The 18,525-nt window shown below is 36.7% G+C and overlaps 1 protein-coding gene across 1 annotated transcript in view; it reads right to left on the bottom strand.

The window, feature by feature from the left end:
* Positions 1-18,525, bottom strand: part of bcas3 (BCAS3 microtubule associated cell migration factor) — a 232,294-nt gene that overhangs the window by 124,053 nt on the left and 89,716 nt on the right. Inside the window, exons 19-21 of the mRNA XM_016229261.1 lie at positions 14,226-14,326; positions 10,403-10,599; positions 9,251-9,348 (exon numbers count right to left, since the gene is read on the bottom strand). Of these exons, the coding sequence (XP_016084747.1) occupies positions 9,251-9,348; positions 10,403-10,599; positions 14,226-14,326 (396 nt within the window). The remainder of the gene's footprint in view (positions 1-9,250; positions 9,349-10,402; positions 10,600-14,225; positions 14,327-18,525) is intronic.

The raw sequence follows: 18,525 nt of genomic DNA, 5'->3' as shown, positions 1-18,525 counted from the left end.
TAAGTAGTGCTCTTTAAAGGCCATACTTTAGCAGTTTTCCTCAGGAGTACTGCCAACCTCCTGAAAACAGGCATTTGCCAAGAAAGCGGTGACACGGTTGTGTAAAAATGCTAAGAAAGGAGGTTAATGAGAGGAAAGAGAGGGCTACATTGTGTTGAGCGTAAAAGGTTAGAGGAATATTCATTCATTCAAAAGAGGAAAAAGAAAGAAAAAAAAAACCCTACATAAACATTTTCCCGGATGTAATTTTCAGTGCATGGACACATTTCCCAGTAGAAATCATCAGGGAGGAGGAAATCGTTTAGTCTCCTTAAGTGCCAAATTGTATCCTGATTTTCCTGCCCCAGCTGCCTGAGCAAAGTCAGAGGTTGGAACGTCAACGTTTCCAAATCCTTGACTAAAAAAATGCTTTGAGACATATTCCCTGACTTTCTTTTACACATTGTTCAGTCTCCAAAAATTAAATGAAGAAAGTATCTCTCTCCTGGGTGTTGTACACTCATCCCTACATTGGTAGGCGAAGAGAAAAACAAGTGTTTTTGGTGCTACATGGGTGATTCCATGAATGGAATGGGGGTGGAAGGGGAAAAACGAGAGGAACATGTGGAGCTAATTTATTAAAATGACTCAAAACGCTTGCCGGTTAATTCAAATCATTGTGTTTATTAGAATTCACAACAAAGCCTCGATGGAAATATTTCTCGGGGGTCAGTACAAGTCAGCCTAGACCGCTCAAACTCCATCTGTGATGCACAAGAACAAACCGAGCTAAAACCGAGAACACTGTGGGCAGGATGGCGCATTGGAGTCGACGATTTCCCGATACAAATGGAAACCAAATCATTTACACATACTTGTAGCTTGATTCACAATAGTTCTGGCATCTTTTGCTCATGGTCCCTCAATGTTTCCTTTTTCTGATTGGCTCAGGGGCTCAGGGTTGTGTTTAATTTACTGAATTATGTTCCGCTTAGCACTCAGCCTAGTTTGAGGCGACAGAAGCGTAAAGAGAGACACTTTCCGCCTATGGGTTCAGGACTTATCTTCCTCCTGCTGATGACAATTAAGGTGCATCTCTGACCTTGTTCCAAACCAGGATGACTCTCCAGAGCCTGCAAGAAACAACTCGAGACCACTATAGTACTGTGTAGGCCTGCATTAATGCAGCCTGAGAGCTTTGTCGGGACCGAAATGGTTCAAACGAGGCACTGTTTGGATAGGAGTGGCATTCCAGGCCGAGTGTTGACTGCAAAGCTATTTCTTTCAGTCAGGTGAAAAGAAAGCGTGCAGTACCTTCTCAAGGCTTCCAAAAATAACCGAGGTGACTCCAACCTGCCATCCAGGCTTTCTGGCCTGGGCTATAATTAATATGATTAAGGTGCATCTCTGACCTCGTTCCAAACCAGGATGACTCTCCAGAGCCTGCAAGAAACAACTCGAGACCACTATAGTACTGTGTAGGCCTGCATTAATGCAGCCTGAGAGCTTTGTCGGGACCGAAATGGTTCAAACGAGGCACTGTTTGGATAGGAGTGGCATTCCAGGCCGAGTGTTGACTGCAAAGCTATTTCTTTAAGTCAGGTGAAAAGAAAGCGTGCAGTACCTTCTCAAGGCTTCCAAAAATAACCGAGGTGACTCCAACCTGCCATCCAGGCTTTCTGGCCTGGGCTATAATTAATATGGCAAGTCTATCCAGAGCAGAATAAATTATCCCGTGCGCCTGACCACCGCTTACATGCGAGCAGTTTGGGGAGTTTATTGAAAACACATTTTTCTGGGAGAGACTGCTTTGCGTGTTCGGTGCTCCTGAATACATTTCCGCTCCCATGTGACCGTGTTACGGCTGGCAGAGTTAAATGTAACCGAATGGGTTCAATACAGGCACAGCGGTGGCTCTAACGAGGGAAGCACATTTGTTTGACCGCACCGGATGTCAATCACTCTGAAGAGCCCCCGGTTGAATCCCGGCGAGTATGTCCCTGTGTGCAGAGACGGTTTGCAATAATGGGTGTACCTGGCAGCAAGCCCTTTGGCCTAAGGAGGGACGCGTTTTGGAGTCTGTACGAATGGCTTTGCGCACGGGGGCGCACGGAAGGGAGAGCGGTCCATGTGCGGGTCTGTTTCGGCGAGCCAGAGGAATACTAATGAAAGCATTTTTCATAATTTCACACAAACCCACATTCTCTAGGCCTCTGAAACAAGGGGGAGAGGGAGTGGGGAGAGAAATCCATTAAAATGATCTGGAAATGATGCTTTCCAGCCCTGGACTGAGACAATGAGGTATAAATTACTGTGATAAGATCTGGGCAAAGTTCAAATCAAGCGAGATTTTCACATCTGGTCCTGTGCTCTTGTCGTCAAATTAATGGATTCTTCTGAAGCCGTGTGCACCAAGAATGTGATAACTTGTGCTTCCTGTTCTACTGATAACATTCCCAAGGGGAGGGAGAGGGAGGCACAGGGTCTTCTGAAGTGTACACAGCACTGGACAGCAAACCTCACACGCTTTCCTTCTGTAGCTACACAAACATACACTGACATACATGCATGTCATAAATCTACTTAAATTAAGATTACAGGAAAAACAAAAAGAACAGAGAAAAAGCTCACTCTAAGAAAACTGTCAAGACCTTTATGATGCTCTGGACTTGTATCTCCTGCTTGCCTGGCCTGCCAAAACAGATTGTGAATCAAATGTGCGAGGTGTGCACTTCTGCCTCACTCGCTCGCTCTCTCTGCTGATGACACCAGTGCATCTCAGCTCAGTGAGATCAAGAAAGAATGAACAGATGGAGAAAACAAAAAAATGCAAAATGAAAAAGGACAGAAAGATAAATTAAAGAATTAGCTCAGTCCAAGATGAAAAAAAAAACTCATCTGCATGTTGTTTCAAACTCACATGGATTCTTTTTCTAGGAGAAATTCTGTATAATGTCCTGGTTGCTCTTTCCAGAGCAGTTACAATGAATTTGGAATTCGTTTTTATCATTTGGTCACTCTATTCTGAGTCGTATATTCGTTATTCATTGAGTCATTGAGTTTCATTCATGAAGTGGAACAGTCGATCTGTGAACAAATCATTCAGACAGGTTTTGTGAACTGAATCAAATAATTAATTGAAATGTTTTACATTAATACAAAAATTTGATTCACAATTTTTTGTAAAAAAGCAAAATATTTGAGACAAAACTGCTACATCGCTTCAAAAGATTTGGAATATAGTGCACTTAAATGCCACCTTTATATCCTTTTTTACATTTAAAAGTCCAGAGCATGAGACGAGTATGTGCCAATCTACTAGTGATGTACAAAACTAGATTTTCAATTGACTAGTCGGTTGGGTGCCTGAACAACTATCCGAATAATTTTTAGGCAGCCCTGAATAATTTGCCTGGGTTTGAGTGCACCTGACCCTGATCAGACATGTTTCTTATGGGCCAGTTATAGGGAATAAAACACATTTTTGCATTTTGTTACAGTATTTTTTTTTAAATGTTTTTTTGTGGTGGGATGCTCAAATGAATCAAGACACTACACAACAGCCAAAGACGGACAAAGTAGGGGTGCACACATATAAAAATTCTGGAGTGGTCAATTATGATTGTCAAGATATGACAACCAATTAATGAAATTAAAAAAACTCCTAAATAATAATACACACACACACACACAACGCTGCCCTCGGTTCACACATACTGTATAGAGGTGCTCTGAGTGTTCTTTATCATGTTGCTATGAAGTTGCTATGTTCTGGATGGCTGTTAACTGACCCATCATATTAACACACTACTGGCTAAACAACTCTATTATGCACAGACACATAAAAACCTAGAACACAAAAAATAGCAAAGTGTATTTTCAGACTGCCCTCTTCACCGGTTTTATTTTACTGTCCACTAAAATAATCCACCATGTGCTCAAATCATTTTGTTCTCTCATCACAGCCAAAAATGGACTTCAGCAAGACAAGAATGCTGCACAGACACCAAAAAGTGCTGAATGATTTACCTTCATCTTAAGGAAAAAGAGTTAAAAAGAGAGCGACAGAGACTTTCTCCTTCCTTCTCGGCTGCATGGTTAGTAGGAAAGTGAAGTAGATGGCCATATTAATAACTGGATTTAATGTCACACCTTAAGGCTTTTGTTTTGAATAAATAATACAGCACAAATTCCAAATAGTAAACTCAAAGCAATATATTTCGATTTTTGTCGATTATTATTTGCACAATTATACTTTTTTTTTTTTTTTATATTGCTAGAGCATGATATTTTATCTTAGTAATATTTGCTGTGAAATCCGATTGTTATTTTATGGTATATTGCCTTTTATTTTACATTTTATTTTATTAATAAAAAAATCTATAATAATTGTCTTACGTTTGTATTTCATAAATAACACTTATTCTATATACAACAAAATACACAAATACATAAAAGAAAAGAAAAGAAAAATGATACTGGCACCTTGCTTTTGGCCACTTGTTTTGCTGTTGTTTTTTACTGATGCTGTGGCACTATCATATATAACACAGTTAAGCCAACAAAGCTTGAAACAAAAAAATTGCAATTTACACAGAAAAAAAAGGAAAAGCAGAAAGAGAAAGAAGGAGAGAAACAAGAGGGAAAGAGATGGCAGTGTGAGATAAGGCTGTTGGTCTTCTGACTTTCAGACAGTAGGTTGATGATAAGAATGGCATCTTTCACAGTCAGATCAGCCAATCTGGCCAGGCGTCCGCAACAGGTTCTGTATTGTGGAGGGGACTTCCAGGTCAGGAGCAGAAGAATGGAGTCAGTGAGTGTGGCAGAGAGGGGGCCTGGGGCAGGTGGCGAGTCGCTATTGAAAGAGACAGGCTAGGGCGGCAGGGAGAGCGCTGGGTCACGGGAACGGCTCCCCGATCTATAGGTGGCTCAAAAACACCTCTCATTGTTCGGGGAGATCATGTGGCACAGGCTCCTCCTCGAGCGCGTCAGGATCCTTCTGTCTTGAATGTGCGCAGTATCTCTGACAACAAGCCACCTTTATGCCCATCCAGGTAATTACAGACCACGGGTGAGGATCCATTACTGCTGGACGCAGGTAGAGTCCAGGTGCCCGGTCTCTGAGCGCTCAGCCATGCTAGGAGAGGAAACCAGGGGAGCGATCAGGCCTGTCCCACTGGCCTGAAGGCATAACCAGTACAGAGGAGCGCACTATACCACACTAAAACACAGAGATGGCTTTGTCTTGCCATTCACACACACACACACACACACTCTCTGCACCTGAGATGAGGGCTGTGTGAGGGCAGTAGATAAAACACATGGCACACACTCTGCCGGTGATAAGTATCGGTGAGAGGAATTTTACAGTCCCAATGTGATAACGGCAATCAGCACTGACCACCGCCATGACTGCACTAATGTAGATTCAAGTAAATATTTGGTACTAACTATACAATTGAATACAATTAATAAATGAAAAAAAAATTCTATTTTTGTGACTAAAATCACATGCCACATGTTTCAATCGCACCCTGACACCACAGAAATGTGAACTCCAAATGCATTTAGTTACTGCTATGTTTGTTTAGGTGGCAACATGTGGGAAATATTTTACATATTTGTTGAGTTGTGGACTGAAAAAAGAAAGAACCTTTGGGCATCTGGCATTTTTTAATTCTCTCTCTCTCTCTCTCTCTCTCTCTATATATATATATATATATACACATATATACACACATATACACCATATATACTTTATACTTTAAAAAAATACTTTTTTTATAAACTTGATTTAATCATTTTAATATTATATAGAATTTTCTATTATTTTCTTCTGTGTTTTATGAAAAAAGGCATCTGAGAAAAAATATTTTACAATGTTTTTTAAATTTATTTTTTATATTTTATTTATTTTATTTTTTACTTGATTTAATTATTTTATTTATTTTCTACTCTATTTTCTTCTGTGTTCGGGGGGGGGGCTCTTTGGGCATCTGAGATAAAACGTTTACTTATACATAAATTTTTCTCTTTTTTGGTATTAATTCTTTTCTTTTTTTAAAATTTAAATTATTTTATAATTTGTTTTTTTTTTCATTTTATTTTACTGTATTTTAATTCATTTTGTGTTCTGGAGGAGGGGAAAAAAGGACCCTTTTAGGCATCTAAAATACATGCATAATGGTAAATTCTAGACTGAGGAAATCTCTCGACCAGTGTTGCCAGATTGGATGGACGATTTCCAGCCCAAAAGCTCACGCTCACAAAAACCCTCCCAAAACTTTAACTGTCAAAATAATGTGATGGAATATGTAAATCAAGGTTGATAAGGGCCATTTTTAACTCCTTTAAACAAAATAATGTTGACAAAATAATTTATAAAACGGATCGTATCGGGGCAAATAGCCTACATTAAAGGGAATTAGGCTACCGAACATGAATAAAATATTCAAGCAGACACTGTCAAAACAGCAATCAAGAAATGCATCATTTTCAACGTCAGCAGTCAGAATAATCCAATTTAAATGCAAAAAGTGCCCAATATAAGTGATAGGAAAAAGCAACGTTGCAGGTATTTCACACTCGTTCATGCACACACCATGACAGTCAAAACGATGTCATTCATTGATAGGCTACATACTGAATTATAATCTGACTATTAAAAAAACAAAAAAAACAATAATGCGCTTACCTTCGTGTCGCTCTATAATTTTACACAGAACTGGAAGCCTCTTGTTAAGTTCATATTGTAGAACATAATACAGAACTTTGCACTGTCAAAACTAATCATGTCTAGCAGTTTTAAAGGATTTATCAATCTGGACCGTTTAAAAGATAAAAGACAGGACCGTATAAACCAACATATTTAGTTTCGGTTTTGATTAATTCAAATGTGCTTTGATTTCGGAGTTGCAGTGATAGAGCCTTCGTGTCATCTCACTCCACAATAATTCACGTTTTGAGAGTTGAGTCACTCTCCCAACTCTTTAACTTATATTTAGGCATTGTGATTACTTGAATATACAGTCACTACATTCAAAATCAGATACGTTATAACTTATCATGCTAAAAACTTGTCACTCATGAATCATAACGTCTGTCTGCTGAGCCCTCGTCATAAGTGTGGCTGTCGACATTTACATCAGCACCAACGTCTCTGCAGTGTGTGTGTGTAGTAGGCTAACGTTGTGATGACTGATTGGATGCAGTACATGCATACTTGGGCTTGTTTGTTAAACAATTAGCTTATGCAATTTATATGATTGAAAACCACCAAACTGACCACAGGCCTGGGTGTGGCTAGCGGAATTGAACTCAGGTGTGATAAACCACAGTTTTAACAGGGGGGCAAACACTTCTTCACACAGGGCCATGTAGTTTTGGATTTTGTTTTCCCTTAATAATAAAAACCTTCATTTAAAAACTGCATGTTGTGTTTACTTGTGTTATCTTTGACTAATATTTAAATTAGTTTGATGATCTGAAACATTAAAGTGTGACAAACATGCAAAAAAATAAGAAATCAGGAAGGGGGCCAACACTTTTTCACACCACTGTATAATTATTTTATTTGTAATTAAATTAAAATGCTAAAAATAACTTTTTTCTTATAAAAAGAAAAAAGTACATACTGTATGCACATTGTATGTGCTGTGTTGCAAGATGTAAAAATTATAAATAAAAAAAACATGTTGACAATTTTGTTTATTCGAGACTAAAGTTCTAATAATAAAAATGAAATACAAATATTTTTATTAATACATTTTATTTTATTTTATTCTACAAATTTGCCAACAAATGAAGTTCTGGAGAAAACACCCTTTAGCTAGTTAGTTATACATTCTATTATTCATATATATATATATATATATATATATATATATATACAATATAGAATAAAATATAATAAAATGTAAACATAAAACGTAAATATATTATATATTAATTATTTTATTTTATTCTACATTTTAGTCAACAGGTTAAGCTCTGGAGGAAAAAAATTCAGATGCCTTGGGCATCTGAAATAACCATATAAATAAATGCTGGCTTTAGGGCAATTAAGTTGCCTTAAAAATGCCTACTTAGTGTCTACTTAGGCTCACTAGGTATTGGAACAGAATGCACTTCAATGCAAGAAGACATAAAACTGGGCAAATGGGCGAGACAGTCTAAACCGGGCCTAAACAGAAAACAAGACAGAGACACTGTACTGCAGGACAGCATCAGATCCTTCAAGACTAAAATCACAGAGACTAGAGAGAGACATCGCGGTAGAGGAGGTGCGTCTGCTGTGCGGTCTTTTGAAGGCACAAAGACAAAGCGATGAGCACTGATAAGAGGAGGCGCCACACTGCTTGAAGCCCTGAGAGCTGAGCAATCACACACAGACTGATAAGCATCGGCCCATAAAGACGACTCCGGCAGCTCTCTTCCAGACGGGCCGGAGAAGAGAGAAAGAGAGGGAGGGGAGCTGTGTGATAAAGATGGTTACTTTCTTTCTTTTAGAGGTGAAGGTTTAAAGGAGGGGCGACGTGAGATGATGACAACACAGTTTTCTTGACAGGAAGTCACTAGATGCAAAGGAACAGCAGGTATGTCTGAAGACACCGCAGAGAGTCAGTGCAATCTCAAAGATGAAAACTCCTGACAGTGCCATGCAGCTAATGTGTGTCTACAGGCCAAGCACTAACCATCACAACAGTCAACATGGCCTACCTTCTACTGACAAACCACATTTCAGAGCATTGCAAATGCGGTGCTTTGATTTCAATGAAACATGAAAGACTGTGCCGTACACATGTATGTGTGAGCATACACAGCAAAATATCACTTCGCGACCGAAAAAGAGCAAACAGAGCAGTGTACTTTGCTTCCCTGAAATTGATTTTCTCTCTTGTTTTGTTTAGACTGTATAACTACATATATGGAGGCTCAAAATGGAGAGAAATCTTTTAAAAGTACAAGCTTTTGTTGATTGGATTATCTTAACATGACAACTGGAGGAATGGAAAATCAAAATCCCTTTAAACAACATCCATCTAATCTAACGCAAAGGTCACAATAAGCCTATTTACCAAATGTAGACTGCTGATAGTTTTTCAGCCGGGTTGTAACAGTTTCTGTGTAACATACCATGAAGTTTAAAGTGTTCACATGCTCAGCAAAGAAAGTGGAGTCAAGCTAGAGAGGATTCTTGCAGATTCGTCATACTGATAACTGTTGTTTGTAATCCTGTGGGAAAAACCATAAGAGCAGCCAGCGGTCTTACCTGAGCCGGTATCTATGACTGTCGACTGGCCTCTACGGTCGGCCACCAGGCGAGAGGAACCAGGCATGCTAACGGGTTCTGAACGCACTGGCTGGATCCTGCAACACAAGGACAAGAGATATCCAAAAATTGTGAATTAAGACTCCTACACATTACATTTACATTCACTTTTATCCAAAGCGACTTTCTGTACAAATGAGGATAACAGAAGCAATCAAAACCAACAAAAGAGCAATAATATGTAAGTGCTGTGACAAGTCTCAGTTAGCCTAATGCAGTACATGTAGCAAGGGTTTTTATTATAATAAATTTTAAAAAACAAGAAGATAAAATAGAAAATGAATAGGAAATGCTAGTGTTAGTGGGTCTTTTTTTAAATAAAAATAAAACAAGTCAAAAGAATAGAAAAAGAATAGAGAATGCTAGAGTTAGAGGGTCATTTTTTATAACAAATAAAAAGAAAACAAGTATATAGAATATAAAAAGAATAGGCAATGCTAGTGTTATAGGCTTTTTTTAAGAAAACAAGTAGTTAAAATAGAAATAGAATAGACTGCAAGTGTTAAGGGGTCAAGTGTTTTTTAAATTAAAAAAAGAAAAAGAAAACAAATAGATATAAAATAGAATTAGAATATAATGTGCTAGAGTTAGAGGATCAAATGAAGATTAATGAACATTACACTAGCATTAGCTACAATAGCATGCGTGACGACAGTTAGCGATGTGAAGTGTGAATTAAGAGGGTCTATAAATCTTGTTTAATGGCATGGTATGCTGATTAATACAGAATTTATATATTAATTAAACATTTCTCAATATTTGTTGTAAAAACGCCACCAAATTTTGAAATTATAGAAAGATAAAATGATAGAACAGAGACAACAGAGACAGACAGGGAGACATCCAGAATGATAAAACAACAGACAGAATGACAGATGACAGATAAATTGACAGATGAACAAATGATGAAACGAATGATAGATAGAGAGATAGCAGTGTTCGTACAGTGCAAGTGCTGGCTACAGTTGGTCAATATGTGTATTTAGTGAATTTCTGTGGTTAGTAACATGAGTCTATGCTGTCACATTGTGAATTGGGTGTTGATGATGGCAGCTGGTAATGTGAGCAGCATTGTGTGTTTAGTGTCGGCACCTGAGGCTGTGCAGGTCCAGGTCGTCTGTGTCGAAATCAAGGAGAGGCTGCTGGGTGTCGCTGGGCCCCTGTGACTGCAGTACAGAGGAGCTGGAGGAGATAACAGTGGTCTGACCCGATGGATGGATGGTCTTGAACTGAAACTGAGGGCCCATCCAGAGTCTCCTGTGAGGGCCTGTGTGGGTCACAATCTCCACCTGTAAAGTATAACGCCAAAAGAGATGAGCACTTAAACAGCTTTTGCAACAAATTTAACTTCAGCAAAGTTATATATTTTTGAATGCACAATAGTCAGGAGTATCAAAGAGGACTTTATTCTATGCATCAGGATTTTATCAAAATGTATTATTATTTTTCTCCACTCGCACAACATCAACAGTTATAACAATCACAATTCGCAATCGGAAACATTTCTTATTAGAACAAATGTTTTCAATAAGTAGACATATATGAAAATTTAAAAAATAATAATAATAATAATAACAATAATAATAATAATAAATGTTCCTAAAGTATATATATTCATATTATATCTATTTCACATTTTTAATTATTAAAATTATTAACTATTTTATATTATTACTGGGGGTCCATGTACAGGTACAGTATATATAGCATTTAAAGAAAATAATAATAATAATAATTTTTCTTAAAATATTTAATTTTATTTTATTCCTAAATTTCATATGACTATTAAAATTAAGTGATTAAAAAAAAGTGATGTTCCATTTTGTTTTCATCACTTAGCACATCTTCGAAATCTAATACATGAAACTTAACTGAAAAACACTTTATAATAGCTGAAACACATAACTAATATCATATAGTGCTGTCAAACGATTAATCGCATCCAAAATAAAAGTTTTTGTTTACATAATATATGTATATGTGCGGTGTATATTTATTATGTATATATAAATGCACACACATGGATGTATATATTTCAGAAAAATATGTTATGTTCATATATTAAATATATTTATTTATAATATAAATTACATTCATATAAATAGACATGTAAATACATGTAAATATTATCAAAATATATACTGTATGTGTGTGTATTTATATATACAGTACATAATAACATAACAGAACACACAATGACTATTAAAATTAAGTGATTAAAAAAAAGTGATGTTCCATTTTGTTTTCATCACTTAGCACATCTTCGAAATCTAATACATGAAACTTAACTGAAAAACACTTTATAATAGCTGAAACACATAACTAATATCATATAGTGCTGTCAAACGATTAATCGCATCCAAAATAAAAGTTTTTGTTTACATAATATATGTATATGTGCGGTGTATATTTATTATGTATATATAAATGCACACACATGCATGTATATATTTCAGAAAAATATGTTATGTTCATATATTAAATATATTTATTTATAATATAAATTACATTAATATAAATAGACATGTAAATACATGTAAATATTATCAAAATCTTAAACTGGGGTTGTTGTGACACCAACAGTTCAAATATGCACTAATTATTAAAATTATTAACTATTTTATATTATTACTGGGGGTCCATGTACAGGTACAGTATATATAGCATTTAAAGAAAATAATAATAATAATAATTTTTCTTAAAATATTTAATTTTATTTTATTCCTAAATTTCATATGACTATTAAAATTAAGTGATTAAAAAAAAGTGATGTTCCATTTTGTTTTCATCACTTAGCACATCTTCGAAATCTAATACATGAAACTTAACTGAAAAACACTTTATAATAGCTGAAACACATAACTAATATCATATAGTGCTGTCAAACGATTAATCGCATCCAAAATAAAAGTTTTTGTTTACATAATATATGTATATGTGCGGTGTATATTTATTATGTATATATAAATGCACACACATGGATGTATATATTTCAGAAAAATATGTTATGTTCATATATTAAATATATTTATTTATAATATAAATTACATTCATATAAATAGACATGTAAATACATGTAAATATTATCAAAATATATACTGTATGTGTGTGTATTTATATATACAGTACATAATAACATAACAGAACACACAAATATTATGCAAACAAAAACTTTTATTTTGTATGCAATTAATCGTTTGACAGCACTAATATCATATAAAATTTATAATAACATTAAACAAAAAAAAAAAAAAAACTTTATATAATACCATATTTAAGGACTCTTAAACTGGGGTTGTTGTGACACCAACAGTTCAAATATGCACAAAGAAACACACACACACACACACCATGTGGACAAGTGTCTGTTTTTGACCAGCAGTATCAAATCTGGGGAAGGGAAGGGAGGTTAGACAGACGCCACTCTTCCTCCCCAGTGGACCGCATTAACATGGCACAGAAAGACACTAACATCATGAAGCAAGAGAGAGGGAGAAGTGGAGAAGACGACCGTCCATCCAGCCAGCATCCCTCTCTCCTCTTCATTTCTCCATCTTTTCTGAAAGAGCATGGCGTGGGGTCAACTCTTCTGTCCTCTTCCTGTCACATGTGTGTAAATGAGGCCAGAGGTATGTGTGTGTTTTTTTCTCTGTAGGTAACACCAATGGTGCCACACAGCCCTGAGAGAAACAGACGCGGCGCTGTCTTTTTTCTGCTTTCGTGGGGGCCATGGCCAGATGTTGCCCCCTTCCGCACTTCGCCTTGAGCCCGCCATATTGCGGCCGCCTCACACTGACAGCACTTATTACACACAGCCTGCTGCCATAGCACTCACAGAGAACTGTGTTTTTTATGCTATGTTGCCACGTAACAGACAAGCAAACTAATTGCAATCGCATATAAAGCAGATAAATAGAGCCATCAACAGGGTTTAGGCTGTGTTTAGCCAATAGCTGTCGCTGCAAGTGTTAATGGTGTCATTAGGCAGGCGGGATGTGATGGGGGATGTATGCTGTCGCTAACGCTGGTGCATTAACAACCTTAAGGTTTAAGAGCTTTGGCTGGGGCTGGTCAGGCCACACAAAAACTGCCACACACATGCTGGGCATGCTGCATCTGCATAGCCCAGAGTATTAGATCATAAAACTTACAAAAGTCTCAGACCACATTGTAAATCTGGGATTATGAACCTAATTTAAAATGGGAAATAAAAGTTGTGAGATTTTGAAAAGTTTAAACTAAAATATTTCATGATGTGAAATAAATATTTATGAAATATTTAATATTCTAACTACTTCTGCACTCAAGTGTTGTTGTTATTAAGCAGAATACTAGGAAATATTGAATCGATCGATTACAACTTTTGATTAAAATGGTTATGCTGATAATACCTTTTGTAATTTAAAATAAGCATATTAAATGGCAAACAAGAACCATTTTTATTATGTTCTTAGACTTTTGGATCTCAATGTACATGTTTGGATGGATGGATGGATAGAGTTATTGTTATGTTAAAACTATTAAAACTGTTTGTTAAAATAAAGATGAAATAAAATAAAATATAAATATTAGACATGAAAGGTGAAAAACAACTAATAAAATTACAAAATCACATAACAAAATTGCCAAAACAAACAAAAAAACTCAATGAGTTTAAGATAAATGATTAATAAGTAAAAATAAAAAAGCTAATTCTAAATACTACAGTATTATATAAATAACACTAAAATAAGACAAAAAAATGTTTTCTAATAAATCAGGCAATCATGCATAATATTTTGGATGACAAAAGTTGGGAAAAAAGGATAAAAATGTGACCAGATTCATGATGGGTGAACACAGCTGACAATGGGGTAAGAAATTATTTATGACTTATACCAGCAACAATTGCATTAACTGATGCATTAACACTCACCTGTGAGAGCCATTCTTCGTCCTCCTGGCCACTGTGATCGGATGCCAGACTGTCATACGACTCATGTCGGGTAATGGGGCCAGGGCTGCCAGGCGGAGCCACTGCAAAGAGACAGAAAAAAAATTAGTTATGTACCAAAATATATATTTCAGATTAGTTATGTACTAAAAATAAATAAATAAATGTCACCTTGCTAACAATAAAGAGTAAACAGCAAATTATGATGACTCTGTAAGAAGTGCAGGTAACATCACTTTGCATAAAAGCATCAATAAAACACCCACTTAGTAATTAACATTTTTGGGCTATGGAAAGCCAGCAAAAATGTTCACAGTATGTTTTGGTATGTGAGCAACAGCAGAACAGATGAAAGAGTGCAGAGCTGTCAGCAGCAGAGACAGCACGGGCAGTGACAGATGGAGCACTTGGAGGCTTCGCTAAGCAGGCGCCAAGTATTCAGACTAATGTGCACAATCAGTGGTTTCCCTTCCCACCTCCAGGCAAACACATGCCTTTGTTACCAATGTACATAATACAGCAGTGAATAATAAAGATGTCAAGCCCTCATCTGGAGAACACAAGGAGCCCGTCGCTCTTGTTGCCTCTTCTTCTCTCTATCTGTCTTGCAGACATAAGTGCTCACACACCAGGTGTTCAGATACACTTGATGAGGTGTTCCTGCCAGGTTCATGGCACAGTCACTACTGTGTGAGTAACAGATACACCGACACCTCCACTCGAAGGGGAAATCTGCTCGCTATCCATCCCACTCAATCACAGTAACACTAGCTGCTGCCAGAGCACGGCCTCCGCTATCCCAGCAAGCTGCATTATGCGGACATAAATCGTAGAGTGACTTACCGACCTCTGATGGGTCAGAACAGAGCCAGACCATGTTACCTCTTAAACACAATCAAGCTCTGGCCTTCCTCCTCCACCCCTTCCAAAGCCCAGGGGGACAATAAGTGTTGACTAATAAATAATTGAAGCATAAGAACAGTAGCTGGCTCTGTAGATCAGGATACAGTGGGTTCATAATGGCCGGGCTTAAGAGGTCGAGGGCTCCTGGACTGTTAAGAGCAGTTTATCTGTTGTGAGTTAGAGTGTGAGCAACAGTATAAGGACAGGAAACAGGCCCTGACCGCATAAACCCGCAGTATCACAGTCACAGCCTGGTTACAAATTTGCTTTGGCCACCAACACACAGAGCATGTACAAACAAGCTTTCAGTTAAATAATGTTTGTTCAGGTGCATAACGGTGTACGCATTGACACCTGGAAACAAAAGCCAGACTGGGTTTTGTTAATGTTGTTGCTTTTAGTGTAGATATTTTCCCTCACACTACCTCGAAAAAATTAAGACTTCTCATTTTAAATGACTTGATTTAACACACAAACAAATAAATCAGTATCCTAATACTAAATGTTACTAAAAACAATATACAAAAAACAGTGTTTGTGTATTTTTTTCCATTATATAAAAAAAGTGAATATGTGAAAAAGAAAATATGTGAATATGTAAATGTGTATTATTGAGATATTTAGTAATGTATACATTTTTTGAAAAATTAATTAATTCATAATTATCTTTAATTCAATGCATGATGTCTAAGGCCACTTTTAATGCACATCAAATGATCAACAAGGGTGTGTGAAGAATTGTGGTACTGCTGTTATTTTTCCCCATATTCCCCCGAAATAAATAAATAAATAAAGTCAATTAATTAATGAATTCATCCATTTTAAGTTTATTATTTATTCTGAAACCAATCAAATCTGTATATTTAAAATGGTATTTATTTACATATTTTATAGTAACGTATACGTATTTATATATTTTTAAAGTCATATTTATATAGTAGTAAATTTGTGAATCTAAATATTTACATAAAAATGAAACAGTTTATTTATTTAAATGCATTTTTTTAATGGTTAGTCCATGCTAAAAATGAATACTGTATAAGGCCACTTTCTATATACATTAAAATGTTCAGTTAAATAAGCTGCAAGAAGAATTGTGGACTCGGGTTTGGCTTATAAACCCTTGCATCAGATGTTTCTGCTATTACTATCGCTATTTTTTTCTACTCTGTCACTTTTCATGCTAAAAATGAATACTGTATAAGGCCACTTTCTATATACATTGAAATGTTCAGTTAAATAAGCTGCAAGAAGAATTGTGGACTCGGGTTTGGCTTATAAACCCTTGCATCAGATGTTTCTGCTATTACTATCGCTATTTTTTTCTACTCTGTCACTTTTAAAAAAAGTAAACATACAAATTTTATAAAATTTTCTATTTAGTATACTAGGAAGATAGCTATTCAATCCCAGAGGCGTTTGGGTGTATTCTGCTCACTGCGTTCCAAAAATACAATGAAAGATTATGCTAAATAAAAGCAGCATTTAAGTTGTAAGGGTCATGGGCTGCACCTTCCTGCAGTTATGAACGAAACCCTCGCACCTTTCCTTAAGAAACCTGGGCTCATTCATTAGAGAGCTCTCAGACACACAGCCGCCACTCTCTCTGCTCAACGACAGCTAATGTCGCAAGCTGAGGATTCCCTGAGCGCGTTCAGTTGGACCGAAGGAGCTTCGCTGGGCCAACGTGTCCTTGTTATCTACCCATCATCTGGGTATCATCAGCAGTGGCTGGGTAATGCTCCCCTTCCCGAGTGCTGCCAAAGGCTGGGCAGATGGACAGGTGGAGATAGTGACCAAGAAGTGGCGCCACGGTTGCTTTTATCACCAGTCGTGCAGGCTCCAGCTCCTCTGACCCTACCGTCCACATGCTGCATTTTTAATCAGCCAGGTCATCCAATCTAGAAGCAAGACCCGAGCTGTCAATCGCAAAGCCCTGCTCGCTGCAAGTCCTCATAGTTTGAGGGTAAAGGCACGCAATCCGCACCTTTCTGAGACCGCTGAGCCTGGGAACGGTCCGCTACTGATGCCCCTCTGCTATCTCCAGCTCTCTTCCGCCATCTTTCTTTGTATTCTCCCCTTTCAGAGTGGCCTTTTACAAACTAATTACAAAGAAAACGACAGCCTGATAACATTAACGGCCAGCTAAAGCTTCTTTATGCTTGCATCACTTCCTGCCTTCAACTGCTTTGCTAAGAAGATCTCAGTGATCAATCAAGTAAATGTATTCATAGAAACATTTGGTAATAAAAGGTTTCTTGATTTTATCAACGTTAATGAAGACAAGAAGAAAAAAAGTGCATCATTCTGATAAGTATTTCAATGAAAATATAACAAGAAAATAAGAAAAAATAACATCACATATATACTGTATATATATATATATATATATATATATATATATATATATATATATATATATATATATATATATATATATATATTAGGGGTGTAAAAGTTCACAAAATTCACGGTTCGGTTTGTTCAGTACGGGGGTAATTGGTTACGTCACAATGTTGGAAATATTTCTGTTTTAGACCATGAAGGCGAGCCTATGGATATCACACACAAGCAACGTGCAAACTTTGCGCAAGAGTTACGCCGGTGAACGTCTTAATCTCAATTCAATTCACTATACAGAAAGGGAAAGTAAAAATGCAATGACGGAGCTTTCGCCATCTGACGCCGCACATTCTCTCAGAGACGGCGAGACAAATCTACTTCAACATATGCTGATAACGGTATATAGCTAACTACTTCTAATATTACATAGTGAAAATTCTTTTTTGAAGAAACATATTTTGTGTTAAACAGGTTGTTTTTGAAAGCTTTTTATTTCATTGATTTTTATTGATGACTGAAGTGTTAATATTTTAATCATAGGTGTATGATTCATTGTATAGACCTGTTTTAAAATACCTTTTTTTTTTAAAAACATGTTAATTGCGGAGTAAATATATGGCCTCGTCTTTTGTTATCCTCGCAGCACGTCAGTCAATATTATTGTGGGGCAAATTAATTGTAATTTTAATTTAATAATAAAAGTAACTTACTAATAATAATAATAATAATAATAATAAATAATAGGCCTAATAAAAATACGAATGCAACAGGCCTACATTAATTGGAAATGCCAAATAGCTTAATATTGCCAACAATTTATGTTTTTGACAGTATCTCTGGCTATCGTCAATACAAGATCATCGTCTTTTGAAGTGACCCAACCCAGCAAGGGGAGGTTATTGCGGGGCCTTTCGCAGTGCGTGTCCTGCGTGCCCATCCACTAACGTTACGCCACTAAGCAGACAGCACGTTGCCTGTTACGTCGTTTGGGCTGCCTTGTTGAGCACAGTGGCACTGAGAACATTATATTTCACAC

This window comes from Sinocyclocheilus grahami, unplaced genomic scaffold (genome assembly GCF_001515645.1).
Source record: "Sinocyclocheilus grahami isolate Dianchi unplaced genomic scaffold, SAMN03320097.WGS_v1.1 scaffold350.1, whole genome shotgun sequence".
In the NCBI taxonomy this organism is placed as follows: Eukaryota; Metazoa; Chordata; class Actinopteri; order Cypriniformes; family Cyprinidae; genus Sinocyclocheilus; species Sinocyclocheilus grahami.
The sequence above is the reverse complement of the archived record's forward strand: the minus strand, read 5'-3'. Positions and strand labels throughout refer to the sequence as shown.